The sequence below is a fragment of the Bactrocera tryoni genome, chromosome 3 (genome assembly GCF_016617805.1).
Source record: "Bactrocera tryoni isolate S06 chromosome 3, CSIRO_BtryS06_freeze2, whole genome shotgun sequence".
Taxonomy (NCBI): domain Eukaryota; kingdom Metazoa; phylum Arthropoda; class Insecta; order Diptera; family Tephritidae; genus Bactrocera; species Bactrocera tryoni.
In genome coordinates this window covers 14,804,214-14,830,862 of record NC_052501.1, presented here as the reverse complement: position 1 = coordinate 14,830,862, position 26,649 = coordinate 14,804,214, and the positions used below count along the sequence as shown (strand labels likewise).

The 26,649-nt window shown below is 39.4% G+C and overlaps 5 protein-coding genes across 7 annotated transcripts in view; 3 read left to right on the top strand and 2 right to left on the bottom strand.

Annotated features, from left to right (window-relative positions):
- LOC120770991 (protein Shroom) overlaps positions 1–11,576 on the top strand; it is a 279,299-nt gene extending 267,723 nt beyond the window's left edge. The window contains exons 7-9 of the mRNA XM_040098738.1: positions 7,682–9,479; positions 9,540–9,809; positions 9,958–11,576. Of these exons, the coding sequence (XP_039954672.1) occupies positions 7,682–9,479; positions 9,540–9,809; positions 9,958–10,221 (2,332 nt within the window). The 3' untranslated portion in view covers positions 10,222–11,576. The remainder of the gene's footprint in view (positions 1–7,681; positions 9,480–9,539; positions 9,810–9,957) is intronic.
- Positions 11,577–13,739: 2,163 nt separating this feature from the next.
- On the top strand, positions 13,740–17,675 carry LOC120771229 (uncharacterized protein B0495.5). The gene is made up of 5 exons (XM_040099140.1): positions 13,740–14,344; positions 14,437–14,946; positions 15,013–16,167; positions 16,526–16,734; positions 16,805–17,675. Exons 1-5 carry the CDS (start codon positions 14,166–14,168, stop codon positions 17,266–17,268), a joined length of 2,517 nt encoding a protein of 838 aa, XP_039955074.1. The 5' UTR covers positions 13,740–14,165; the 3' UTR covers positions 17,269–17,675.
- Positions 17,676–18,298: 623 nt separating this feature from the next.
- Positions 18,299–20,205, bottom strand: LOC120772262. Of its 2 annotated transcripts, none has more exons than XM_040100764.1 (2): positions 20,016–20,205; positions 18,299–19,819 (listed from the first exon to the last, which is right to left on the bottom strand). In XM_040100764.1, the coding sequence occupies exons 1-2, from the start codon at positions 20,076–20,078 to the stop codon at positions 18,974–18,976; spliced, it is 909 nt and encodes a 302-aa protein (XP_039956698.1). In that variant the 5' UTR covers positions 20,079–20,205; the 3' UTR covers positions 18,299–18,973. The 2 variants fall into 2 exon arrangements, with proteins under 2 accessions (XP_039956698.1, XP_039956699.1); XM_040100765.1 differs by having other exon boundaries at positions 18,299–19,816; positions 20,016–20,204.
- Positions 20,206–20,624: 419 nt separating this feature from the next.
- On the top strand, positions 20,625–23,235 carry LOC120771153 (T-complex protein 1 subunit epsilon). 2 transcript variants are annotated; one of them, XR_005704955.1, is made up of 5 exons: positions 20,625–20,865; positions 21,357–22,338; positions 22,402–22,556; positions 22,615–23,075; positions 23,135–23,235. XR_005704955.1 is itself a non-coding variant. In XM_040099030.1 (4 exons), the coding sequence occupies exons 1-4, from the start codon at positions 20,758–20,760 to the stop codon at positions 22,990–22,992; spliced, it is 1,623 nt and encodes a 540-aa protein (XP_039954964.1). In that variant the 5' UTR covers positions 20,625–20,757; the 3' UTR covers positions 22,993–23,235. The 2 variants fall into 2 exon arrangements, 1 of the variants encoding a protein (XP_039954964.1); XM_040099030.1 differs by having other exon boundaries at positions 22,615–23,235.
- Positions 23,231–24,548, bottom strand: LOC120771155 (endonuclease G, mitochondrial). The gene is made up of 2 exons (XM_040099031.1): positions 24,280–24,548; positions 23,231–24,211 (listed from the first exon to the last, which is right to left on the bottom strand). Exons 1-2 carry the CDS (start codon positions 24,421–24,423, stop codon positions 23,399–23,401), a joined length of 957 nt encoding a protein of 318 aa, XP_039954965.1. The 5' UTR covers positions 24,424–24,548; the 3' UTR covers positions 23,231–23,398.
- Positions 24,549–26,649: the final 2,101 nt, after the last annotated feature.

Below are 26,649 nucleotides of genomic sequence, written 5' to 3'. Positions count from 1 at the left end.
TTTTTAACGCGCTGACCACTTGAATGTGGCAGAAAGTGAAATTGCAGGCAGTGGCAAACGAATAATTTGCTAACTTGCAACACAGCGCTTGCGTGCAAGAATTCTTGAGGCTTCTTAGCTGACCTCTGCGCCGTGAGCTGAAGCCGAGAAATTCAATAACTTTTCCCTCGACTTCAAATATGCAAGTCAAGTATTTCCGTTCGCGAATATGTATAAACACTTGTAAATATGTGTATGTTTCTACCACAAAATGTGGCAAGTTCCAGCATTGCCAAGGTCGTTCCCAGCAAATGTTGGCGACCAGCAGACACTAACCGCAGAAATATAATAATAATAAGAACCAAAGCGCGGCCGCAACGGAAATGCAAAATATACGTGCCACAATGCTGGTAGCAAGTCGCATACAGTAAGCTGACCATTGCTACTCAAGGGACCCCTCTAAAAGTAATAAGGGACAAGGCATCAGTTGGCTTCTTCGGACCACAGTCGCAAAAGTGTCAGTGAGTAAAAATATTATTGCATCTGCAAGCGAAATTTCACAAAAACAAAAACAAAAAACGAAAACAATCAAAGCACAACAATGAAAAGTGCTGTCATGGTTGCCTCAAGCCAGCTTTCAACATGCAGCGTGCTTCGTGCACATTTATTTTATGCGCAATAGTTGCAATCAGCATACTCCCAGATAAGCTGTGCTCGTCGTGCAACTTCAAATTGCACCGAATGTGGCAAGAACACCACGCAGCAGCGCAATAGCAATAAAGCAAACAATAGCATATAAAAGCAATAACAATAACAATAAAAAGTATATACAAATATAAATTAAGTTGAGCGGAATTGATTTGAATTGAATTGAATTGCACTGAATGTTGCAACCACGGCGACAGCCAGCTGAAGAATAAAGTTAAAAAGTAAACAAGAAAATGAAAACGAAGATGCTCGTTTGGTAGAATAAGAAAAAATAAATAAAGCAAGAAAACAATGCTAACTAAGCGTAATACCCTTCACAGGTTCATTTTTTATCGTACTAAAGGATATAAAAATATGTCATTCTTGATTTTCAAGGGTACGTTTGTATGACAACTATGTGCTATAGTGATCCGTTCTGAACAATTTCTACGGAACAATTAGGGTTGATTCCGCCCAAAATTCATACCAGATTTCATGAATTTATCTTGTCAAATAAAAAAGTTTTTCATAGAAGAACTTGATTTCGAATGTTCAGTTCGTATGAAGCAGTTCTTCAAAGTTTAAATCATTGTCTCAGACAATAATTTTGTGAAGAAATCTCTTCAAATAAAAAGGTTTCCCATACAAGCACTTGAGCCCGATACTTCAGTTTATATGACAGCTATATGCTATAGTGATTCGATCTAAAGCAACTCTTCAGAGGTTGTATCATTGTCGATAACAATAACTCATATCAAATTTCGTGAAGATACCTCGTCATATAAAAAAGTTTTCCATAGAAGAACTTGATTTTGATTATTCAGTCTGTATGGCAACTATGTGCGATAATTATACGATTTGAAGAAATTCTTCGGAGATTAAATCATTGTCTCAGACAGTAACTTATCTCAAATTTTGAAAAGATATCTCGTCAAATAAAAAAGTTTCCCATACAAGCACTTTATTCCGATCGTTCAGTTTGTATGACAGCTACATATATGCTACAGTCGCGCTATTTCGACGGTTACAACAAATGAGTAGCTCCTCGAGAAGAAAAGATCGTGTGCAAAGGTTTAGATCGATATCTCAAAAACTGAAGGACTAGTTCGCGTATAAGATAGTTAAATTGACCCAGCTCATCACGTTGATCATTTATGTTGTATATACATTGACATTTCCATCTGGCTGTTGCAACCTTCATAACATACCTTTAGCTGTGAAGACAACACAAGATCACAATTTCCAGATTTGTGATACCGCGAATAAACGTACTCAATAGAGACAGAAAAAGTGTATTAAGAGAGATGGAGGCAAGTAGAGAGAGCAAAAATATAATAAGAGGGGAGGGAATAGTGAGTGAGACAGAAACGTTAAGTAATGTTACCAAAATCTGACCTCGAGCATGAGAATTATCGACTCCGCAAACCCAATAATACAGCATATTCCATGAAGGATGACTACTCTGATAAGACTACAAATCAATACAAAGAAAAGTCTAGAAAGTCGTTCTCTTACTTGATGTATAGATCACAAAATATCGTTTTATAAAAATCTTGAACAAATAGACAAGGAGACTTTTTAGATCTTAGACCAGCTGAGGTCACCCAATAGCCGTAGTTTTCAATTTGGAAGACTTGGAAGAACACTTTGCTTTCAGAAACTAGGTACGCGCTCAAAAGATAGATCATTTTAAAGCACTAGCTTGCGGAATTTCAAACGATAAGCCAACTCAGAGGACTCAACTATCTCCATAACTGTCAAATATTTCAAACCTAACAACTTTTGGGCCTTCGAGAGACCTCTACTCAAATATAAGCTTTTAATTAAGTAAAAGTAGCAAGTTTTTTTCAATCTTTTCATCATTCATTAGCATTTATCAATAAACTACTAACCCAAAAATTTCACTATTGGGTATATAGTACGAGTATGAAAGCTACGACGGCTTCAAAGCGCATCTGTTGCAATCCAGCAATGGCTTGACACACAACAACAACAGACGGGCGCACAGCACGCGAAGCTACGGGGAAGCTGTTATAATGCTTACATTGCAAGCTGCTACAACTGAGCTGTGGTTTGCTTCATACTGACGCTGACACTGTTATTGTTGTTGTGAATCGAAATGAAGATGGTTAAAAAGCGCGATTTGCGTCGAGATGAAGATGACTGCGGAAGCAAGAAATAAACAAACCGCTAAAACAAAAGCAACAACAGAAACAATGCAAAAACAACAGCAACCGCAATGTTGATACTTAAGAATAATTACAACAAAAGCGCAAAAGCGATTTATAAAACGAATGAAATGTGAAAAGAGAACCAAACGCGGTAGCGTCATCTGCAGCGATAACAGCCAACAGCCAACAGCCAACATACAAAAACAATAATAATAAAAGCTAATGTGGTAATTTATTTTGTCAGCTACTGCATTTGCGATTGCAACAACAGATTTTTGTTGTTATTTTTTCATTAAATTGTTTGTAGCTTTCTTGAGGGCTGATCGTGGTTGCGGTTTTTACGGCTTTGTGATGGCAAGGCTTTTGCGGCTTGTGGCTGTTTTAGCCACAGTCAATATACTTGCTGTAAATAGAGGTTGGCGCGCATGCGCTTTGACTCCTGCAAAGCAAATTTTCAATCATTCTTTTTTTTATTTATTTAGAAATGAGAAAGTTTGATTTAGAAACGATTGTAAAGTTTATTGTTGATTAAATGCTGAAGATGTCAGCTAGTGGAAGAATATTTTTAGAGGGATGAGAAGTATACTAAACTATAGTTAAGCGGTCAGGAGCGAGTCTAACGTGATTGATGTTATTTGACTTTATAGAAGACTATCTCTATTGAGAAAAATCTATGTTTCAACGTTCTGACATAGTCTAACCTTAACTTTGAGACTTACACATAATCGAAATTAGAAAAATGCAACACTTTATTAAAATAAGGCTGAAAAGGACTGACTTTCAGTAAAAACCTCAATAATTTATTTCACTATCTTCTATATTATCTTTGTGTTGCATGAACTTTGTGCAACAAACTACGTTTTTTAACTTTCTTCCACACCACCAACGCTTATTGACTTTTATGTGCTTCAGAAAAACAACACATTACCGCTCAATGCCCATTTCCCACACCCTTTAGGCCCGCTAGTAACAGTTATTACCACATTAATGTACTGCACGATCAACACCGATCATTTGCCGCGAACAGTCGACTAGTATACGCGCATTAGTCAGTTGCATTTAGCCAGTGGCTGTTAGGAAATTGTCATTTGGCCACCAACGCAATTACTAAAGCTTGCAGCATAGTACAACACAAGCATAGCCAGTGGATGCAACGGCGCTCAAGTGAGTTCAAGTAAGGAAGAAAGCGTTAAGCTTCCTGCCATGCCGCCGCAAGCAGCGCAAACATTAATTAGTCACAAAACCACCGACAAATCAACCCATAAGGCGGTAATCGAAGCAGAGCCGGCAGGCAAAACAACATTAAGCGCACCGACACAAAGCTTCAGAGCTCATCACGGTTGCAATATTTGGCACGATCGCACACTTGACGTATGCTTGACGTACATTTGACGTTGTTGCCACATCTAATATGCATCTTTGTGTGATATGAATTTCCCCCCTAGCTGGACTCCTACCACTTCTATACACGATGATGACGGTTCAGGAAGTCATGTCCACAATGTAATGTTAATAACAAGGAGCGGTTGCGGTTGTGGCAATAGTTACGGCTACAGCTGTGACCGCAAGCAAATCACTCCCCACAATTGGAAAAACACACAAAGAAACAACCACAAATAAATAACAACAAAAAAACATATTGAAAAAATCATGGACGCTCCTAATCAATGTACCAGCCGAAATTTGTTGCACAAATATTGCCACCAACAACAACAGCGTTTTGTAAGACAACAAAAACAATAGTGGCAACACTATAACGCGCCTCTATCATATACACTGCGAAGTAAACATTTGTATCACCTCCAGTCTGCCGACAACCGAGTCGCAAGCCACTGACGAAACAAGAGCGTAACGAAATATTTGCATAGATTTTGTGACAGCAGTAACACTCAGCGCAGCGTCGACGACAAGGCTTCAGCCAACGGCTTTTTGCAACGCCTGTTTGCGAAATCTGCCAAACACCGCCTAAGTGAATCGTGATCGCTAGCTGTTGTTAATGGCGCGTTTGACCCGTTCTGTGACCTCAAATGTGACATTTCACTGGCACGATCGGCGCGCTTTGCGGAGGCTGGCAAATATGATATTATGACAAGCGCAGAACACAGGCGGCGGCGTCGTATCGGCGACAAAACGCCGTGGGCCACTTCAACACATTCATTCATTTGCGCTAAATAATGCAAATTCATTGCAAACCCACAGTTGCGGTTTGTAGGCTCAAGTACTCGGTATGTTGCGTGCCAAAATAAAACAGTAAACGGCGCGTTTCTTTGTTGCATACAAGTAACGGTGCTTTATTGTCATGTCAATGTCGTTGCATACGCCACTTTACCGGTTCATTACAACGCAGCATCATTTTTTCTTTTTATTAATTATATTTTTGAGTCGGCAATTGCTTCCGCTATACGTACATGTATGTGTGGGGGATTCGGTTGTCGAAAGCGACCCAGCGGCCAAACCGCATTTTTGGCATATTGTCGTACACGCCTCGGCCACTTGGCAGCACGCCTTCACAAATAAAAGAAAATTAATCAAATAACAACGGCAATCAAGTCAACTGCTTTATGTGGCGGCCATCTGGCGTCGGGCATCGAGATTGCAACTTGATCTGCGCCAGCGCATCAATTTCCTCCTTCAACTGCGGCATCTTGGCACGAAGCGGCAATTTGTTGTGAATTATTGCGCGATTTTAATTTAATTACTTGTGTCGGCAGCAAAAGGGTATGAACACTTGGTGGTAATTACTGGGTTGGCAGATTTTTTCCTTGATGACAGATTGTGTCAACCATTGGGTTTCCATAACATTTCTTATGAAATCATCGTCGTGGAATCGCATAGCAATTGTGTCGTCGAATCTGGTTGCAAGTAGTAAGTGATCTATAACACAAGTGCCGGAACTGAAGCTGAAGTTAACGTTGATTTTTAATTGCCTGCGAAGAGGATAATTTTCAATTTAAGCCTGTAGCGTTGACTTCTGCAACTTTTAAAGAGCAATTGTTTGAGTACTGGGACCTTGAATTGTAATGTTGACTTTGTGCTACAATAAAAGTGGTCCGTATTCTAGACAGGGTCTAGGTTTTAAGACGAGTGAAAGCAAACTTCTTAGCTAAGTTTTTTTTAAATAGTTTTTGAGCGGTCTTGCAATATAAAGCCGAGTGTTGACATCACGGAAAATTATGGCGCAGTGTCTAGTCATAAGTCCTTGGCGTTTCGCTCGACTTTCTTCTTATCTTTATTTGCGGAGACTCCACTTACGCAGTTATAGCCGAGCTTACAACCCAGTCGTCCTTCCTTTTCGCTTTTTGCCGTCAATTGAAGATTCCAAATCTAGCCAGGTCCCTCTTCACCAAGTCACCTAGTCTTTCCAAGGGAATGGAGATCTTTCTCTGCTTCCTCCGGCGGATACTACGTCGATTACTCTCAGAGCCGGAGTGTTTTCGTCCATTATGTTTTTTAATACGCTGAACAATCAATGTCGTCGTATATCAATATCTATATATACATCGTACAGCTCATCGTTCCATCTAAGGCGATACTCGCCGTTGCCAATGCGCAAAGGACCATAACTCTTCCGCAGAACCGTTTTCCCGAAAACTCGTAACGTCGACTCATCAGATGTTGTCATCGTCCACGCCTCTGCACCATATAGCAGGAAGGTGATGATGAGTGACTTGTAAAATTTGGCCATTTACTTTGCTTCTTTGTCGAACCTGGAGAAAGGAGAACCAACGGCGTGGTTGTTATGTCATCGAAGCATGTCAGCAGTTATACACTCCGGTAGAAGATTGTACCTTCTCTATTCAGATCTGGAGCTCGAATTATTTTCTCTTAAGAAGTTGATTGAATAAGTCGCATGATAGGGACGCGCCTTGTCTGAAGCTTCGTTTGGTATCGAACGGCTCAGAGAAGTCGTTCCCGATCCCGATATTGCTCAACGTCCGTTTACAAGTGTGTGTCGCTTCCCTTTTCACGGGAGTCCACACTGATAAGGTCCAATCAGTTTGTTGGCGGTGGGCTTTTGACATCTACTTAATTAAACTCTCTACTTGTATACATACAACTCAATCCAAAATGTGAGGTTCAGTTGCTTTTCTGTGAACATTGTAGTCTGGGAATTCTACGCTTTCATGCGTTTAATGGAAGTCCCGTTACTTCTACATAACCAAAAATTCAACAAACTAAAGTATGTGCTTTATTTTATTTATAAGCTTTCTGTTGACGGCTAAAGCCACAAATTGATTGTCTAATGCGTTGTGATGCAGGGCTTCCGTGTTTTATACTTTGTCAGAGCGCTAGCCACCGAATTGCAGATGTTTAGCCAACTAACTAAGCAACGAACAGTCAGCCAAATACGGTCAATGGATACTAGACACGCATCACATGACTACACTTGGACAACGGTACGGGAGCGTGTGAATACAAGCAATTTATGAATACGCCAAGACTAGGTTAGCTAACAAACTAACAAACCGCAAAGTAAAGTAAAGCAATCAACTATGTGTTTCTGCTAGTTGCACGCTTACTAGCGTGTAGCGTACGGCCTTTTTTGGCGCGCATACCACTTAAGCCAACTGCACAAATGTACAAATGTGCAAGCCATTAACCATTACTAAACATCGCTTGGCACTTTTCACCGCCGCCCACAGAACAACAACGCGTATTAAAGAAATAAAAATAAATATAAATAAAAACGTCAAATTGACATCAATACGATGGAGATATCTTAGACCAGTTGCATACCATGCATAACTTAAATATTTTACATAAATTACGTACATAGACAACTAAATTTATATTCCGAGCGCACATTCTAATATGTACTTTTATCTTATTCTTCTTCTCCACAGATGCAACTCGAAGGCCTCGTATTTGCCACGCCAAAGTCTCGAGAAGTTGAACAACTTAGATCCGGATCATGGCAGTTATAAGCTCACGCTCACCTCAAACGAGGATTTGGTGGCGAATACAAAACCCGCCGCCTACGATATACTCAATACACATAATGGTAAAATGCCAAATAATTTGCCAGATGTGCTGCCATTGGGCGCGAAGTTACAGCCACAGCCTGCATCTCCCACATCCGCCAATGCTTCGCCGTTACGCTATGGTTCCAACAATAACTTGAATACAACAACTGTGTCGACGTCGTCGCAGCAACAGCAGCAGCAACAACCGATGTCTCCTAATTGCTACCCCGCATATCCTCCTACACAGCACCGCTACTCGACGCCAGCGACCATGAATAGCTACAACAGCAACAATATGGAGAACACTGCCGGCAAGGCAACTAATTACAGTCGATCTCAGTCATATGACACACATAATAACTCGCACAGTGGTAATCTCTATCATCCCAGTCACGCTACCAATAGTCCCACAAAGTTTATGTCACAATCCACTATGGATTTAAAGCGCACACAACAACTGGAGCCGACGCTCGAAGAGACCACCGCCGCCTTGCTCAACGAGAGTGGCACAGTGTTGTCGCCTGCGCAATCGGAAAGTAGCCTAAGTAGTCCATGTAAACGTCAGCTGCAACCGTTGTCCATGAAACCGCTCTCGAGCCTCGGTAACTCCAGTGATAGTGGCAGTGGCAGTACGAGTGGCAGCGAGGGTCGCATTTTTCGTGCTGAAGTCGTCACGGCTACGCTGTCAACATCACCGATTGCGCCTATTAAATCCGTTATACGTAAGGATTCGCTACGCGAAAACATCGAAAAGATAACGCAGCTGCAGTCGAAACTGATGTCGGCACATCAGTCAGAAACTAGTTTGATAGGCATTTATGGTTCGAAAACAACGCTTAATACAACGACATCTGTGCCGACCACACCCACAACGAAGACCGAAAATACACACGCACAACTGACAACTGATAGTACCGTGAAGCAGGCTAGTGATATTTGTGTGGAACTGACGCAAGAACAAAACGACAATATCTGTAACAAGAATATGGAAAATAGCGCAGTGGACTCGAACAGCCCACAGCCGCCAAAATCGCCTACAAATACAGCATCCACGCCAACCTCGCCAACAGCAAACGCTTCACTACCTCAACCAGCCACTACCGTCGCCAGCACAAATACCGCAAGTGAGGATCTCAGTGCAACACAAACCGCCGAGCTGAATACCAGCACCGAGAGCTTAAAACTCGTGCAACGCAGCGAAGTCATACTACGCGTAAATCCCGCCACCACGGAGGCAGCTTCACAAACCGACGACGAACTGATCGCCGCAAACAACGATGCCGACGAACATACACGACTCACAGAACAACCACAAAGCAAGGAGGATGTACAGCAACAGCGCATAACATTACAGCCGCGTCAACGGCATCCGATCGAGATTGATTGTGAGGAAATGTCACAGGAATTGGCAGCACTCTTGGCCACAAATGAGAAGTTGGTGCGGATTTTAGCGCCGCCCACACACAAATCACCCACAGACTATGTTAGTAACTTATACAATCCGAATGTGCCATTGCGACCGGCTAAACGAGATGTAGGCACTTCAACGCTGCTGCGCATGAAGGGACATGATGCACAGGAAAAGCTCACCGTTGAGCTACAATATGCCGAAGTGGAAGTACTATTGACCAACGGCGATAGTGAATCGGAGACGAGCGATTTGCTAAAGGCGAAAGTGGTAAGTTAGCTGAGCATAATTTAGTTACAGTACAGTTATAATGTTTTATTACTATTCCAGGATGAACTTATGAAACAGTTAAATCGCAAAATACGCATACTTAATAAGGAACAAACGACACTTAAGGCGGAGGCTGAACACAACGATGAATTGGGCAACAGTCTAGTCGGCAAGCTAACGGATAAGGTGCGGCCAATCGAAGCAACTAAATGTCGCACCTATATCGATGATGTTGGGCAGATTACCAGTTTGCTGCTTTCGCTCTCCGAACGATTAGCGCGCATAGAGAATAGTTTGAGCACCGTTTCAGCTGAGAATAGCGCCGAAAAGGTAAGAAAGAGTCAAAAATACTACTTAAGAAAATTATTTTTGGATCTTCCTGCATTTATTATAGCTTCTTAAGTAGGAAAACTATCTAGAATTGTTGTTATCTACTAAACAAATCATTTTCATTGATTCCCGCTCTTCTACTTTTCAGAAATCACTCGAGTTAAAACGCGATCGCCTGCTCGATCAGTTGGCCGAAGCGAAGCGTCTTAAGGAGGACATTGATCGACGTGGTAGCAGCGTGGTTAATATCGTCGAGAAAACACTCAGCGCCGATGATTTTGCCGATTTCGATTATTTCATCAATATGAAGGCGAAATTAATAGCGGATACGCGCGACGTCGCCGACAAGATCAAATGTGGCGAAGAACAACTGAATGCGCTCAGCGAAGCGCTCATACAAAGTGATTGTTAAAGTAGTGAAAACTTTGCGGCCGCAAGCAAAGCTCTAAATAAGGCGTTTTACTAAAACTATATTTGTGTTTTTGTTGAAGAAACAAAGTAGAAATGATCGAGAATAGCGCAACTGCAGCTCAGGTCCAGGTCAGGTAATGACTTTTAGATAGCTAGATACATAGATATGTGTTTGTAATTAGGGTATTTTGGCTGAGTAAGCGGATTTTCCATGCCTTCAACGGCAACAAGTTGAAAGTTTTGTGTGAGAATCGTTAAGAAAATGGCGGACAAATGACGAGCGCAATTGAACTGAGCCGGCTTTCATCGAAGTCTAGTTTGATCATTGTAGTGTAGAGTAGCGGAGCGCCCATACACATTTGGGTGCTCTCCACTTAGTTTCTTTTGTGTAGAAGGGTAGAGCCTGTAAATTGTAAAGATTTGTTTTTCAAAACGCCGCAAACAGGGTGCTACGCTTTAAATAAATTATATACCGTTATTATGTAAAACTTAGTTGCTAGTACTTAGAAATGTATTAAAATTATGGCATTGGAAAACCATTGAAATAACACAGAGAGAACTTTTAAGCTTTGAAGAGCAAAGCAAACGGATATTTTGAAAGGCATTATTAAGCCAACTTGGCATAATTGCTGAATGCAGTTACTATTTAAAATTCAATTACTTTAATTTGTAGAATTTATAATACATACACACACACTTAATTGTATAATATGTGATTTAAAAGTACGATTTTATTTTAATTAGTCCTTATCACTATGCGCAGGGTTTACGCTGTGAACTCCACTTTGTGCGCTTGAGCTGACGTTAACTCAAAAGCAATGCGACAACGAAAAATGTTTTAAACTTAGACAACTCTGGCGACTTAGCCTTCAAACCGCGCATTAAAACCGTGTATTGTGGAGAGAAGATTCGCGATTCTTAATTATTTACTCAAGTGTCTGTAAACTGCGTCCTATTTTAGATTTGATTAGCTTAAGTTTATGCACTGGCATTGGAGCAAAACTGTACTATAAATAAATTTTAATTAAACTCAAACTACAGCTCCACAGCTGAAATACAATAACAATGCAACAACAATATACTATATAATATATATAAGAAATGTAAATGTTATTAAAGAAATGGAAGAAAGCAACAAAAAAAGAAAACAATTTAAATGAAATTTGCATTAAAAATTTCTATTACCCAAATGTACATATATTTCGCAAAATGCAGCAGGTATGCGCATGTAATGATTTGTGTACTTATGTCGCTGCAATTTTAACGGGTTTGTGAAGTATTTGTTGCAAATTGAGCCACTTTAATTTTATGTATGCTTATGATAAGAATTATAAATAAAGAAATACTTCAAACTTATTTCTGGTATTTTATTTTTTTTATGAATTTTTTTTTGGTAACGGTGAGTATTACATATTTTACATATTCAAATATTGATTGATATACATACATATATGACTGTATCGAAAGAGATTTTAAGGCAATTAAGACTCAGTTTGATTAGTTCAATTGCATTTTAGGGCATTTTGTTTTGCTCTTCTGAAGTGCTGGCAACAGAAAATATTCGAAAACTCTACGAATCGAAAGTCCCTCTTTTTCCACTGAATGCCAACCTCAGTAAGAAGCTTTTATATCGGAACTATAGCTATTGGGAATTGTGGGCTAATTTTTTTTAATGGACGTGTTTCTCCTTCAAAAATATTTAATTTACATATGAGCATGGAAACAATCTCTTGTCCTAGCGTAACTGGACTTTAATCCATTATTTCAATATCACGAACATGCGTTGATTTACTCATTTTATAATAGTATGACAAACTTGACATGCTTGAAAACAGTGTGAATTTGGCTTGGACGAAGAAAAATGTTATGAAGGATGGACGGTCAAAAACACAAATGACAACAAGTCATCAAATTGACGCGAACGATTACCCGGAATTTGCAACTAGACACTAGGCAATAGACAGGATGAGGAGTTTAGCTTCTCCCGACTTATAGCCCCTCTTCTAACTACGATTTTCTCCGGTTCTCTGGGAAACATGGTATAAAAATTGGCTTGATTCATTGTTGGTCATCAAGCAGTCATAATTCTTTTGGAATGGATCCAAAATTTGCCAGAAAAATTTAAAAATGTTGTAACTTTAAATGGGCAATGCCTGAAGAATGCTATTGTACATGTTTTTCTCATTTTTTTTTCAGATTCAAAATACGTAAGTATGTATGTATGTACATATGTATGTATGTGTATAGTTATAGCCCTAATATAAGATTGTAAATATTTTTAAAAAGATTTTCAGTGACTGATATAACATACTCAATAACAAGATATGCATAATTCCAATACAAGTAGTATTTTAAATATGTAGGTAAAAAATTATTTGCAACTCACCTTTAAAAAATAAAAATGTTTACTTTGAAGCAGAAGATATTTATTCCAATTTTTTTTATTTTGATGAAAATATGTACATATTGTATGTATGTATGTAATTCATTTCATTTAGCATCGCATTTTCTTTTTTTTTATTTCACTTATTTTATTTTTCACTTTATTTTATTTTATTTTATTTTATTTTATTTTATTTATTTTATTTTATTTTATTTTATTTTATTTTATTTTATTTTATTTTATTTTATTTTATTTTTTTATTTTATTTTATTTTATTTTATTTTATTTTATTTTATTTTATTTTATTTTATTTTATTTTATTTTATTTTATTTTATTTTATCTTATTTTATTTTATTTCATTTTATTTTATTTTATTTTATAACACTTTAAGAACCCTGGACACTGTAAAATTTGCAAACACACACACTTTTGGCATTGCTCTACGGAAGCCTTTTGCTGCACTTGTAGTAGTGATACCACATACACACATATTACTCACGAAAACACACTTCACAGCAGCAGCAACCTTTCACTTAGCATTAATTTGCGACGCTTAAGAAAAAAAATGGGCCCCAAAAGCCTCTTTTACAGAAAATGAGCAATTTTATATTTAGATAATACAAATCTACACCAATAAACACATATTTTACACATTTTCCCGATTTCGTATCGAAATAACGGATATAGGCATTTGCTAGCAGGAAATCCTGAATTTCGCAAAGAAGAAAGACACGACAAAACAGACGAAGCGACCGGCTCGAAAGCACCTGGTGAAAAAACACTTTTAGGCTAGGCATTTCATAGAATAAATATTGCATCACAATAGTTTCCGTTAATTAAGCACAATTTTACCAAAAATTACATCTTAAAAACGTTATAAAACATAAATTAAACAAATTTACCGGAGGACCACTGAAAACGTTTAGCGAAGCGCGTCGGATGTTGCAAACTGACAAAACAACCGCTATTTCGTACAGTTTGAAGGCCACTAAACCACCAACTGTCAATAAAGAATATAAAATGCAACCCTATATTTTGACAATTTGGCAACATTTTCCTTGGTAAACAAATTAGCGAAATATTTATTTGCTTATTACTATGCAGTTAAAGAAGAATATAAATTTACTTAAACGTTAATTAAAACTAAAAATCCAATATCTGTGTTTCCACAATTATAAATGTCCATAAAAGGTAATTTAATAATGAAAAGAGTGAAAATATAAATCACAACAAAAATTGGCCTTCGAAATTGCATATGTCAACAAAATGGAAAATAAACCTGTGAACAACAACACAGACGGCAAGAATGACAACAACAAGGTGCTAAACCTGTTAATTGTCACTTGCCCACCAACAATTCATTTGCAACTCGCTACGTTATCTTCTTACTTATTGGACTAGCTGTCAATGCTGCAGCAGCACATAATCTCTAATTTTCAAGTCGATCAAACGTGAAAATAACGCAATTTTCGGCTTTAAACGTTTGTGATTGTGTTTGCGAATTGCAAAGAGGAGTTGAGGACTAATTGCTACAACTTTGTGTTGTACATCTGTTTTTGCTATGTTGAATAATATTCTACATCTTAGCTGGATACGTAAGGTCATAGCCAAAACGGTCGCACGAGTGCCTGTAGCAATAGCAAGCAAGCAATTTATAACTACCACAGCAGCTGGAGTATCAAGGCAAACCAGTTGTACAGTTTCAGTGACAAGAAGTATATTTAGAAGTGGTTGTGAAAAGTAAGTAGTAGCTTATGACAGCAACTTCACGTCTGATAATTTTATATTTATAATATTCTCAATTTAATATATTTCAAATATGACATTTCTAGATACAACAGCTTTGCTTATAGCAGACAACCTGCTCAAACACGAAAAATGTCCGACAAAGGTGCACCCCAAAGCACTGCAGAAACGACGAAGAGCAGTGTAGCTGGTGCGACAGGTGACGCAGCTAAGCACACGAATCGCTTGATAAATGAAAAGTCGCCATATTTGTTGCAACATGCGCATAATCCGGTCGATTGGTACCCCTGGTGCGAGGAGGCGATTGAACGTGCACGCAAGGAGAACAAGTTAATATTTCTCTCGGTGGGTTATTCAACATGCCACTGGTGCCATGTGATGGAACACGAATCATTTGAAAATGAGAACGTCGCTAAAATAATGAATAAAAATTTTATCAATATAAAAGTTGATCGCGAAGAGCGTCCAGATATCGATAAAATCTATATGCAATTTGTGCTAATGTTGAACGGCAGTGGCGGTTGGCCCATGTCGGTGTGGCTAACACCAGATCTAGCCCCAATTACCGCAGGCACCTATTTTCCACCAAACGATCGGTGAGTATGCAAAATATTTTCGAGTATGAATTTCTATATAAGCGTTTAATTTAATGATATTTGCAGTTGGGGCATGCCCGCATTCACGACAGTACTAAAAACGATAGCGTCCAAATGGCAATCAGATCAAGAGGAGTTAAAACAAACGGGCAAACATGTTATTAGTGCAATACAAAAGTCGCTAAGTGAAAAATCTACGACAGCCACCTTTGAACCAGGTAGCGCTGAGGCCAAATTACATGAGGCAGTGAATATTTTCAAACGTCGCTATGATCAAGAATACGGTGGTTTTGGCATGCAACCGAAATTTCCCGAAGTAGCGCGCATAAATTTTCTCTTCCACGCCTATATTATCACCAAGGATGCAGATGTGCTCGACATGGCGCTACAAACGTTGCAGCACATTGGTCACGGCGGCATACACGATCATGTTTTCGGTGGTTTTGCGCGCTACTCTGTGGATCGTGTGTGGCATGTGCCGCACTTTGAGAAAATGCTCTACGATCAAGGCCAACTACTCACAGCCTACGCAAATGCTTACAAATTAACGAATGATCAGGCGTACTTGCAATACGCTGATGGCATCTTTCGTTACCTGATGAAGGACCTAAGACATCCAGATGGCGGTTTCTTCGCCGGCGAAGATGCTGACTCTTTGCCGACAGCTGATGCTAGCGTCAAAGTGGAGGGTGCATTTTACGCTTGGACTTGGTCCGAGGTGAAGCAGGCGGTGCATGCAAATGCAGCGTTGTATGCAGACTTGAAATTGGAGCTGGAGCGCATATTTGAAATCTACACGCATCACTACGATTTGCGTCAAACGGGTAATGTTGAGCCCAACAGTGATCCGCATGGTCATCTCACGGCCAAAAATATACACATTGTTCGTGGCTCAAAAGCTGAAACCTGCGCAAAATTTGATATCACCGAGGGACAACTGCAGCACGTGTTGGACATAACTAATGAGGTGCTGCACAAAATACGCGATCTGCGACCGCGCCCACATTTGGATACGAAAATAATTTGCGCCTGGAATGGTTTAGTGCTCTCCGGTTTATCGAAATTGGCCAATTGTCGTTCAGCAAAACGCGCTGAGTACGTCAAAGCCGCAGAGGAACTGTACAAATTTATGCATAAACATTTGTATGATGAGGAGAGGAAGGTGTTGCTGCGTTCTTGTTATGGCCTTGGTACCGATGACTCAACTTTGGAGAGTGTATCGTAAGTTTAGTGTATTTTTATACCCGGAACATGTTACATTAAGTTTGTCACGAAGTTTGTAACTATTCCCAAAGTTTTTGAGATATCGCGCTGAAACTTTGCACACGTAATTTTCTCTTCAAGAAGCCGCTCATTTGTTGGAACCGCAGCCGTCGGACCACTATACCATAAAGCTACCATACAAATTGACAGTCGGTTCTGCGTAACCGGAACGGTTACACACTTTTGTATGACACCTTCTCTATTTGTCGCAGATATTATAGCTTCCATCCAGTCGAAGTTACCTTTTCTCTTGCTTTGTTGAAATATATACATATACACATGTTCAAGTATTGCTACAATTATCCAATTATTTCAGCGCCCAGAGCATCGATGGCTTTCTAGACGATTACGCGTTTCTCATCAGGGGTCTATTGGACTACTATAAAGCTTCAATGGACGGCAGCGCGCTCAAATGGGCTAAAGAATTGCAAGAGGTACAGGATACACGCTTCTGGGATGACACGCATGGTGCGTATTTCTACTCAGAAGCCAACTCGCCGAATGTGATTGTGCGACTAAAAGAAGGTGGGTAATCAGACAACAACTCCTCATTATATGAAATCACAAACAAAAATAATGTTTCTGCCTCCCACAGACCACGATGGCGCCGAGCCATGTGGTAATAGCATTGCGGCACGCAACCTCCTCCTACTCGCTCACTATTTAGACCAAGATAGTTACAAGGACCGCGCTATTAAATTACTGGAGTTCTTCGCTGATATCAATCCATTCGGCTATACACTACCAGCCATGATGTCTGCGTTATTGTTGCATGAAAATGGTCTCGATTTGGTGGCTGTAGTTGGTCCGGACTCGAATACGACACATCGCTTCGTAGAAATATTACGAAAATTCTATATACCCGGCATGATAATATTACACGTCGATCCGCAATATCCGGATGAGACTTACAATCAACGGGTGCAGGATAAATTCAAAATGGTCAATGGTAAAACAACGGTTTATATCTGTCATGAGCGTGTTTGCCGTATGCCAGTTACTGACCCTGAAGAACTCGAACAAAATCTGAAAGAGAGATTCTTTAAGCAAGACGAGTGAAGATGCTTTTAAATTTGTAACCAAAATAATTGTTACATCTAGCGTTTATAAACAAAAGCAGTAGTGATAAAAACTTATTAGTATGCAGACGTTTGAAAAACGAAAGAGCTAGTGCAAAGCGCTAGTTACAATTTTGCTAAATAGTTTAGAGCTCGTGTCTGTCAGATTTTACTTCGGTTCTGTTATTAATAGTGCTATTTACTAATTTTAAATAGTATATACGCAAATATGTTTATTAAATCAATTGAATTGTATACGCTTTGCGATAAGTGTTTGTAATTTTAGCAGCGTGAAAAAAATAATTGTGAAATTTGTTTTGCTTGTTAAATAAATACACATAAGAATGTTATTAAGTAGTTTGCAGTGAACTTTAAACAGTAAAAAAATAAAATCAGAACCCACTTCAAGTATTTTTATTTCAAAGCAAGAAAACACGGTCGCAACGAAGCTATATTACCATTTAAAAATACAAATGATCCTTAAAGAGCTTGATTTTGAACGGTCAGTTTGTATGACAGCTATATGCTATAGTGGTCCCAACTGAATAAATTTTTCGGAGATTGTACCGTTGCCCAGGATAATATTACACGTCAAATTTCGAGACGATAACTTGCCAAACAAAAAGGCTTCCATACAAGAACTTCGTTTTCATAGGTAGGTTTGTATGGCAGCTATATGCTATAGTGGTCCGATATCAGCGGTTCATACAAACCAACCGCTACTTCGAGAGAAATTGACCTACCCAAATTTCCAGATAGCCATCCCAAAAGTTGAGGGACTAGTTCGCGTATATACGAGCAGATGGACATGGCTAAATCGACTCAGGTCGTTATTTATATTTTATAGGGTCTAGGACGTTCCTTTCTGGATGTTATAAACTTCGTGATAAAATTATTATACACTATTTAGAGGATAATTAAAATTTTTTGTGATTTATGAAATACTTTCACTTTGTTTCACTTTTTTCATGCATTTTCGCTAAACGGTCTTGTTGTTGCTGTCAATTTTATTGTATTAAAATCCACTGTTATTTTATGTTTTATTTCTTTTTGTTTTTTAGTATTTATTTATTTGTTTTGCCGAACACACAGCATTCTTTGTGTTCGCTACTCACACATTTACAACGCAAAATAATCAGAGAGATGTAAACAAACAATTCACACACAGAGTAATGCGGCGCATTTAGCCACTTATTATGCCCAGTTCGTCAGTGCGTCCGCACGTCATGGCATAAAATCCTGCGTTTGGAGGTCAGCTGGCGACGGGGCATACACAGAAGCACTGGACCGCCTCTTCTACAATAGTTTACAATACAATTATGTATATTTCATTTTTTTTATAATTTTATGTTTAAGTTTTGTTTCTTTCTTTAGTGTTTTCTTTTTTCTTTTTTGTTCAAACAAAATATAAAAAGGAGAGAAAGAATATCTATCGTTACGTTTAAAGTTAAATTTACGCAAAAAGTTCAGTGAACAAATTATTTTTGCAGTACATTAATTAATAATTTAGCAGAAGAAATTCATATTGATCACATTGAGACCCATTTGGAAGGTAGACGTCTGCACTCGTCGTCATCGTACTCGTCCATATTACTAATTTTAGTCATTTATGTTCCTTAACTCGGTTGTGTTCCCTTCAATTTCACTGTTGCAAGCCAACTTGCATCAAGTTGGCAGTGGTTAGACACGTTAGCGTATCTAACTTATTAGGCATCATGCATTGTCATGGCGGCATCGAAATTGTCCATCATAGCGTCCATACGCTCCTGCTGCTCAAAGCGTGCAAAACGTCTTTGCCGCTTGGATATCCGTAATCGACGACGTATTGTGGCAACTTTGTAGCGTCTCAGTCGCCGAAAACGTGTCTCCTCTTCTTCGGCATCATCGTATTCGGGCGCGGACACTGAGTCCTCCTCTTCGCCACCACCACCCACTGCCACCGGGTCCCGAAAAAACTCTTTAGGATTCCGATGGATTTTGAAGATTTTTGCATTGGCGTCATGCTTTCGTATCACACGGGAGTTAACGCTAATGCCACGTTCTGGCGGTAGCTTTGCTGAATTTTCCTCCGCTAGCGTACCACCACCATTACTCGTATTCCCACTAACTCCACCGGCCCCACTTGTGCCCAAACCACTACTAGTTATCTTGATAACATTGAAGAGTTCTGCTAATTCTGCATCGGTGCGTTGTTGCTCCTTGAGTTTCTTTTTGTACTTGGGTGCATAATCGAGAATGTAGAGGAGGCTGTTCAGCGGCTCATCGTCAGCACTACTACCATTGACGTTGAGATTGCTGGAGGCGGTGGGTGAGGGCGCAGGCGTATTATTTGCCGTCAGTGATGTGGGCGTGGATGGCGGCGCTGGTGGTGCGCCATGCGACACCGTATAGCGGCGATGCGGCCGCTGTCGACGTTTCACAACCTTCCAAGAGAAAATACTGGGCTCTTGCGGCACCAACTCCAAATCATACATTTCACCTGTTTGCGGCGGTGGCGTAGAACATAATTCCACATCATACTCTTCATCCGATTTGGCCATTTCGATTGTCTGCTGATTGCGTTACCCACAACGGCCATAACAAAAGCAGCAGCACATGAATACAAAAACATCAATTCCGGCATAATCGGTAAGGGCGTGAAAAGAAGATAGTTGAAAAATATGTAGATACACAAGGTATAAGTTGAAATTCAATTAGATATGGTTAAACTTCTGGAATATCCAAATTTAATGGAGTTGTGGCACATACCTGGAAGAGATATTCAGCCTCGGTATATTTTTGGTCAGCCAGTCGATGGAACTCCGCCATCATTGAGTCGGGTCGATTTGAAAAGCGTGTCGTCAGGAAAATAAACAAAAACAAAGTGAAATGACGAGGAAAACGGCGAATACGAGGAGAACGGAATTTTTCCCGAAATTTTTCACGATTTCCTTTTCCTCTTTGTTTTCGTTTCTGCTTTCGTGTTTCTTGTTCTCGTTGTTTTTTGTTTTGCTGGTTTTTGTTATTGTTTCACATGTGTTTTCATTTCAATAATTTGCCACTCGGTGGGGTCTTTTCATCAGAGTTTTAAGTTAGCGGAGGTGTACACAAACGGTTTTGTTAGCACGAAGCCCTGACGCTTGGAAAATAGCATCGAATGCCTATACAAATTGAATTTAAGTTTTCGTGTAAGTCGTGGAATAACATTAATAATGATGTTAACCAAAATTAAAAGATTATAGTAGTTGTCTATTAAATCAATTATTTGTAAACTCTTGCACAACTTTTTTTTTCACCGAATGCATCATTGCAGTGGCCAGTGCTGCCATTCGCAAAACTGTCATGTCTGACAACCGAAAATCTGACGTTTGTTCAGCCGGTTCAATTCGTGTAGTCTTGTGAGAATTTTTTCACCTTTCAAATTTCGTGGTTTTTGTTTCACAGCGTCCAAAAAGTGCAAAAATTTATCTGCGTGAATCCAGCGAATCCAAGCTCGAGAAATTAACTCAAAATGTCCGCCTTCCCGGGTAGTATCGCCTTCGACGAATACGGTCGTCCTTTTATAATTTTACGTGAACAAGAACGCGAAAAGCGCATCACTGGAACCGATGCTATCAAGGTTGGATCAATAGCTTTTCAAAAACAAAAAAATACATATTTAACTAATATATTTGGTGAATAAAGAAGGATTTTGTGTAAATTCTCAGCATAAGTGCTAAATTACTATATGAGTGACTAATGTTTTTGATACCGCTCCCGAAATTTCCAGACGGTAGCAGCTGCTTTTGTGTTCACTAATTTTTCAATGATACTTGGCCGAAAAATTGCAAATTTTTTGTTTTAATTATAAAAAAGTGCTTAAAATAATGAATAAACTCAAAATTTTAATTATTTTGTTCGTAAATCCTATAAATTCTGTGAAGAACCGATCAGGTGTGTCCATATGACGTCACGTCAATAATGGCGTGCATATGTGAGGTTAAAGACGCTGTGACTCAGCGGTGTACTAGTAAATTGCAAACACATATCATTTATATTAATTTTATTTTAATAACATTTGACTTGAGTTCAATCTTCCTTTCAATAATTAGAATCATATTTGCTTTACAGAGTCACATTTTGGCCGCACGCCAAATCGCTAGTACGCTGAAAACATCATTGGGTCCAAAAGGTTTGGATAAAATTATGGTTAGCGCAGATGGCGATGTGACCGTAACAAATGATGGTGCCACAATAATGAAATTGATGGAGGTCGATCACGAGATTGGCAAACTCATGGTGCAATTGTCACAATCACAGGATGACGAAATCGGCGATGGCACTACTGGCGTCGTTGTTTTAGCCGGTGCTTTGCTCGAGCAAGCTGAAAGCCTTATTGATCGTGGCATTCATCCAATTCGTATTGCTGATGGTTTCGAATTGGCCGCTCAGTGCGCTGTTAGACAATTAGAATCTATTGCCGAACCATTCCCTATCGATCCCAAAAATAAGGAACCACTCGTACAGATTGCTATGACTACACTAGGCAGTAAAATTGTGAACAAGTGCCATTTGCAAATGGCTACCATGGCCGTGGATGCTGTGTTGAACGTGGCTGATATTGAGAAGCGTGATGTGAATTTCGAGTTGATCAAAATTGAGACCAAAGTTGGTGGTCGCATGGAGGATTCGATGCTGGTGAAAGGTGTTGTGGTCGACAAAACCATGAGCCATGCACAAATGCCGAAAGTGTTGAAAGATGTAAAGCTTGCTATACTCACCTGCCCATTTGAACCACCAAAGCCCAAGACCAAGCATAAGTTGGATGTCACTTCGGCCGAAGACTACCGTGCGCTGCGTGAATACGAACAGGAAAAATTCGTAAATATGGTTAAACAAGTTAAGGACGCTGGTGCCACTTTGGCCATCTGCCAATGGGGCTTCGATGATGAAGCCAACCATTTGTTGCTGCAACACGAATTGCCTGCGGTTCGTTGGGTCGGTGGACCTGAAATCGAATTGATTGCTATTGCCACTGGTGGCAGAATCGTACCACGTTTCGAGGAATTGACAGCCGAAAAGCTGGGTACTGCTGGTTTAGTGCGTGAACTATGTGAGTAAAGTCTACTTGCTTTCTTGTTTAATGACATTTTGCTAATAAATGTTTGCTTTGTAGCTTTCGGTACTTCCAAGGACAAAATGTTGGTTATTGAGGAGTGCAAGAATTCCAAGGCTGTAACTATTTTCCTGCGTGGCGGCAATGCCATGATCATTGCCGAGGCCAAACGTTCTATACACGATGCACTTTGTGTTGTACGCTCGTTGATTAAGGTAACCACGCTACAAGCTTTCGCAAATTATATGATCTAAATTATAATTTTCATTCTAGGATAATCGCATTGTCTACGGTGGTGGTGCAGCTGAAATCAGTTGCTCTCTAGCCGTTGCCAAAGAGGCCGATCAGTTGTCCACTCTGGAGCAGTATGCCTTCCGTGCCTTCTCCGTGGCCCTCGAGAACATACCGTTGGCTTTAGCCGAGAATAGCGGCTTGCATCCCATTGAAACATTGTCTGAGTTGAAGGCACGTCAAGTTTCAGAGAAGTGCCCCAGCTTGGGTGTGGATTGCATGCTGTCCGGTGATTCTGATATGAAGAATCATAATGTAGTCGAATCGTTGAATTCCAAGAAACAACAGATCCTCCTCGCGACACAGTTGGTGAAGATGATACTTAAAATTGATGATGTACGCTCCAAGGACGGCCAGTAAATGTGCGAAAACCAAACAGCATTAATACCATAAACACACTAAACTCATCTCATCATATACTTAAAACGCATTTGTTACCGTCTGTACGTCTGCTTCACTTTTATAAAAATTTAATAACTCACTATGATTCTATGTTTTAAAGGGACGCGTGCGCACCTACAAGAATACTGCTCCTTTGCGCCGTTGAACAATTATAATTTGTTTGCTTAATTAATAAAGTACTAAAAGAAGGAACAAATTAAATAATATTTTGTTTTTATTGTATAACTAATTACAAAGTATAGTACAACGCTGGTATATAAAGGAACATTTCAAACTTAAAATGCCAACAACAGTAAACACTTTCTGGCAAATTTGATATTCAACCACTTTTTAATTGCACAAAACCCGTTAGGCCTGCTTACGTTCAGGCTTTCTTGCCGTTGATACGCCTAAGCTGCTTACGATTCACTTGATCGAAGAAGAGTAGACCAGCTGCACGTTCCACCGTTTCTGGTGGCACTTGAAACACCTGCAGTGGCGTGTCGTCGCTGATCACTTGATTAGGCATTACGTACGCCTCCATATCCAGTTGCTGATCGGCCGTTTCACCCACAATGACTTTGTAAAAATGCGTCGGCACCGCCACAGTATTGGCGCCGATTACCTCATATTTCACATAGGTCTTGCCATCGTCTTCTTTACGCGGCAAATACAATGGCCCCGTGCACACGTACACATTCGGGTAGGTCTGCGTTAATTTACGCACATACATCTCCAGTCGATTCCACGAATCGCGATTGAAACCCTGCCCCACTTGCGGTGCCATATTCGATAGAAAGAAGGTGTCTTCACAGTGTTTCTGATGACGCCGGTGATTGCCCGCCGCCGCCATGTGTCCGCGATCGTAGCCTGAACGTCGGTAATCGGTATTTTGTGCGCGAAAGAATGGATGTATACTTTCATCGGCACGAAAGTCACATTTGGAACGATCCACTGCGTCGTTACGCGCCACCGATGCGGGTGTTAGATGTTCGAAAACCCAATGTGGCACGCGATTGCGTCGATCATAGGACAGCACAAAATCGGAATAGGAGCGTACGTGATCGAGGCCGGGAAAACCGTATTTCATGATTTGCGAAATGCGCGCTGGTGTGGCGGTGAGGTTCACTTCTTCTGCAGGCACTGGCACTGCAGCGGAGACAGTACCGAAAATGGGTAGTCCGGGACGACGTTCAAACTAGCGATAGAAAATAACGACTTTTGTTGAAAATAAATGTTGCTCTTTGTAAGTAAAGCATTTCTCACCCTCTGCTGTGCATCCTGCACAAATGTTCGTTGCTCCGTGTGTGGCGCCTCAAGTTGTTGACGCTCTACGTATTTACCCGTGTAGTAGGCACAAGTAGCGGCCGTCGCACATACTACGATATTTCTAACTATTCTTTTATTCATTGTTTTTTCCAGTTATTTAGATAAGCATATATGGCAGTAATTGTTATTTGAATATAAGCATATTATGCACTTATCCCCACGTGAATTCCCTTTTATCAGTTCACCTGCAGGCTAACAGCTGATTGTGGTTATCCAACAGCGCACAGCTGTAAGTGCACTGTGTGCAAATAAGCATAATGAAAATTTCTTGAAATTAATACATAGATTTGCATTTTAGCTGCCTGATCCTTAACTTTTTACTTCTTTACACAATTTCATTTAATTTTTTCAAAAAAGAAAATTATTTTTATAAGAAACTGCTTTTATTTTATTTTGTTCACACTTTCTTTAATACTTATCGACATATGATTATCGATAACTCAGAGTGGCCTCACTGACAGCACAGCGTCTGTTGGCTCTCAAACTGCGCATTCTAGCGGTTTTTGTGACAGTTCGTGATATCCGCTATACGTTTTTGTGCATCTTCCGTCGCTCGAGATTAATTTTGTTAAATTAAAGTGGTTTGTTTAAATATTTCAAGTGTTAATTTGTGTATTCGCGTTAATAAATGTGAAAGTGAAGTGCTGAAAAGTGTTTTGAGCGCAATGCCCAGTTTGCAAGTGGAAATTTTTGCACGGCATTGTTTGTGGCTGCCGGCTTTGTGATGAAGTGGTTTATCCTTTATTGGAGCAATGTTTCCGGTTAATGAAGGTGTATTTCCTTGTTTTCTCAATATCCTGAATGCAAATGCGTAAAATGCCGATTAAAATCTGTTTAAAATCATTAAGTTTTGGTGCGCCCACAGGAGCCCCATCAAATAAGTATATGTGTATGTGTTTTGTGCGTTCGGCAAGCACTGCTACTGTGGCAATGCAAAAATATGTGTTCGTGTGTGCATTTATAGCAATGAAATTAGTTTCCAATAAGCGTATGTCATAATTTGTGTTTGTGTTCCTCGCTGTTTCGTGTGAGCGAAGAGTATTTGTTTTAATAAAATGAAAAGAAAGCAGCATATTTATATTTATTTGTTCAAATCTATGTATGAGTGTTTAACATCCTAAAAAAGGCAAATTTGGAATGTTTTATTTCAATAAAAAAGTTAAAATTATAAAAAAATTAAAAAAAAAAATTAATAAAAAAAATAAAATTAAAAAAAAAATAATAATTAAAAAATATATTTAATTATGTGTAATTTGTGCTTTTATAATTAGATGTGGCTCCAGAGACGACGATATACATTTCTTCATGCTGGTGAGTCTGAGCCAATTATTATAAAACTAATTTATTTAACAAACTTTAATATTTTGGAGGTTATGTTGTCAATTAAGTATTTCTTGGTTTCTTGTATATATATAAACATAATAAAAACAAGCAAAACCGTTAACTTCGGTTGCAGCGGATTTATAATAAACTACACAGTTGCATTTTATATCATAAAAGGGTTTAAAAATATTTTATCTCGAGCTTAAGCGGTCACTTGATTGGATGCTATATGGTTTAGTAGTCCGATCTGAACAATTTGCTCGGATACTTATATTGGAGCTTCAGACAATAACTCGTGCCAAATTTCGTGAATATATCTCGATAAATGGAAAAGTTCTCTATACAAGAACTTCAGTTCGATCATTCACTTTGTATCCCAGCTATATGCTATAGTAGTCCGATCCAAACGATTTTTTCGTAGACCAAAGCGTTGCCTTTGGTATTAATCTGTGCCGAATTTCGTCATGATATTTTGTCAATTAAAAAGGTTTCTCATACAAGGACTTCACATTGATCGATCAGTTTGCATAGCAGCTATAATCTTCTTCTTTACTGGCGTAGACATCGTTTACGCGATTATAGCCGAGTTAACAACAGCGCGCCAGTCGTTTCTTCTTTTCGCTATTTAGCACAAATTTGAGATACCAAGTGCAACCAGGTCCTTCTCCACCTGCGGCAATATGTTTTCTCTCCACTGCAACAAGGCATTCCTCATCACATCAAATAATTTTTGCCTTTTCCGAAAACCAATGGTGTCGTTTGCAGCTGTATGTATGGAGCTTGAAATGCCGTCCCACAGTTCTCTTATACCGAGTTTCTGATGAGTGCTCTCAGAGAGCAGGAGTACAAGTCGAGTAGAAAATCTTGATTACATATACATATTTAATAATCTTCTTGCTTATTATCTCGATAAATGCCCCTCTGCACATTAAAAAGCCTTTTTGATATTGTTAAACGAGTCGCTGTATCCACATTGACAACAAA

Bases quoted from the DNA above. Each gene is read 5' to 3' on its own strand.
- LOC120771229 (XM_040099140.1), top strand. From the start codon at position 14,166: ATGTTGAATAATATTCTACATCTTAGCTGGATACGTAAGGTCATAGCC. The intron at 14,947-15,012 runs GTGAGTATGCAA...TGATATTTGCAG, and splicing joins TATTTTCCACCAAACGATCG to TTGGGGCATGCCCGCATTCA. The intron at 16,735-16,804 runs GTGGGTAATCAG...TGCCTCCCACAG, and splicing joins GATTGTGCGACTAAAAGAAG to ACCACGATGGCGCCGAGCCA.
- LOC120772262 (XM_040100764.1), bottom strand. From the start codon at position 20,078: ATGATGGCGGAGTTCCATCGACTGGCTGACCAAAAATATACCGAGGCT. The intron at 19,820-20,015 runs GTATGTGCCACA...TAACGCAATCAG, and splicing joins AGGCTGAATATCTCTTCCAG to CAGACAATCGAAATGGCCAA.
- LOC120771153 (XM_040099030.1), top strand. From the start codon at position 20,758: ATGTCCGCCTTCCCGGGTAGTATCGCCTTCGACGAATACGGTCGTCCT. The intron at 20,866-21,356 runs GTTGGATCAATA...TTTGCTTTACAG, and splicing joins CTGGAACCGATGCTATCAAG to AGTCACATTTTGGCCGCACG. The intron at 22,339-22,401 runs GTGAGTAAAGTC...TTTGCTTTGTAG, and splicing joins TGGTTTAGTGCGTGAACTAT to CTTTCGGTACTTCCAAGGAC.
- LOC120771155 (XM_040099031.1), bottom strand. From the start codon at position 24,423: ATGAATAAAAGAATAGTTAGAAATATCGTAGTATGTGCGACGGCCGCT. The intron at 24,212-24,279 runs GTGAGAAATGCT...TTCTATCGCTAG, and splicing joins TGCAGGATGCACAGCAGAGG to TTTGAACGTCGTCCCGGACT.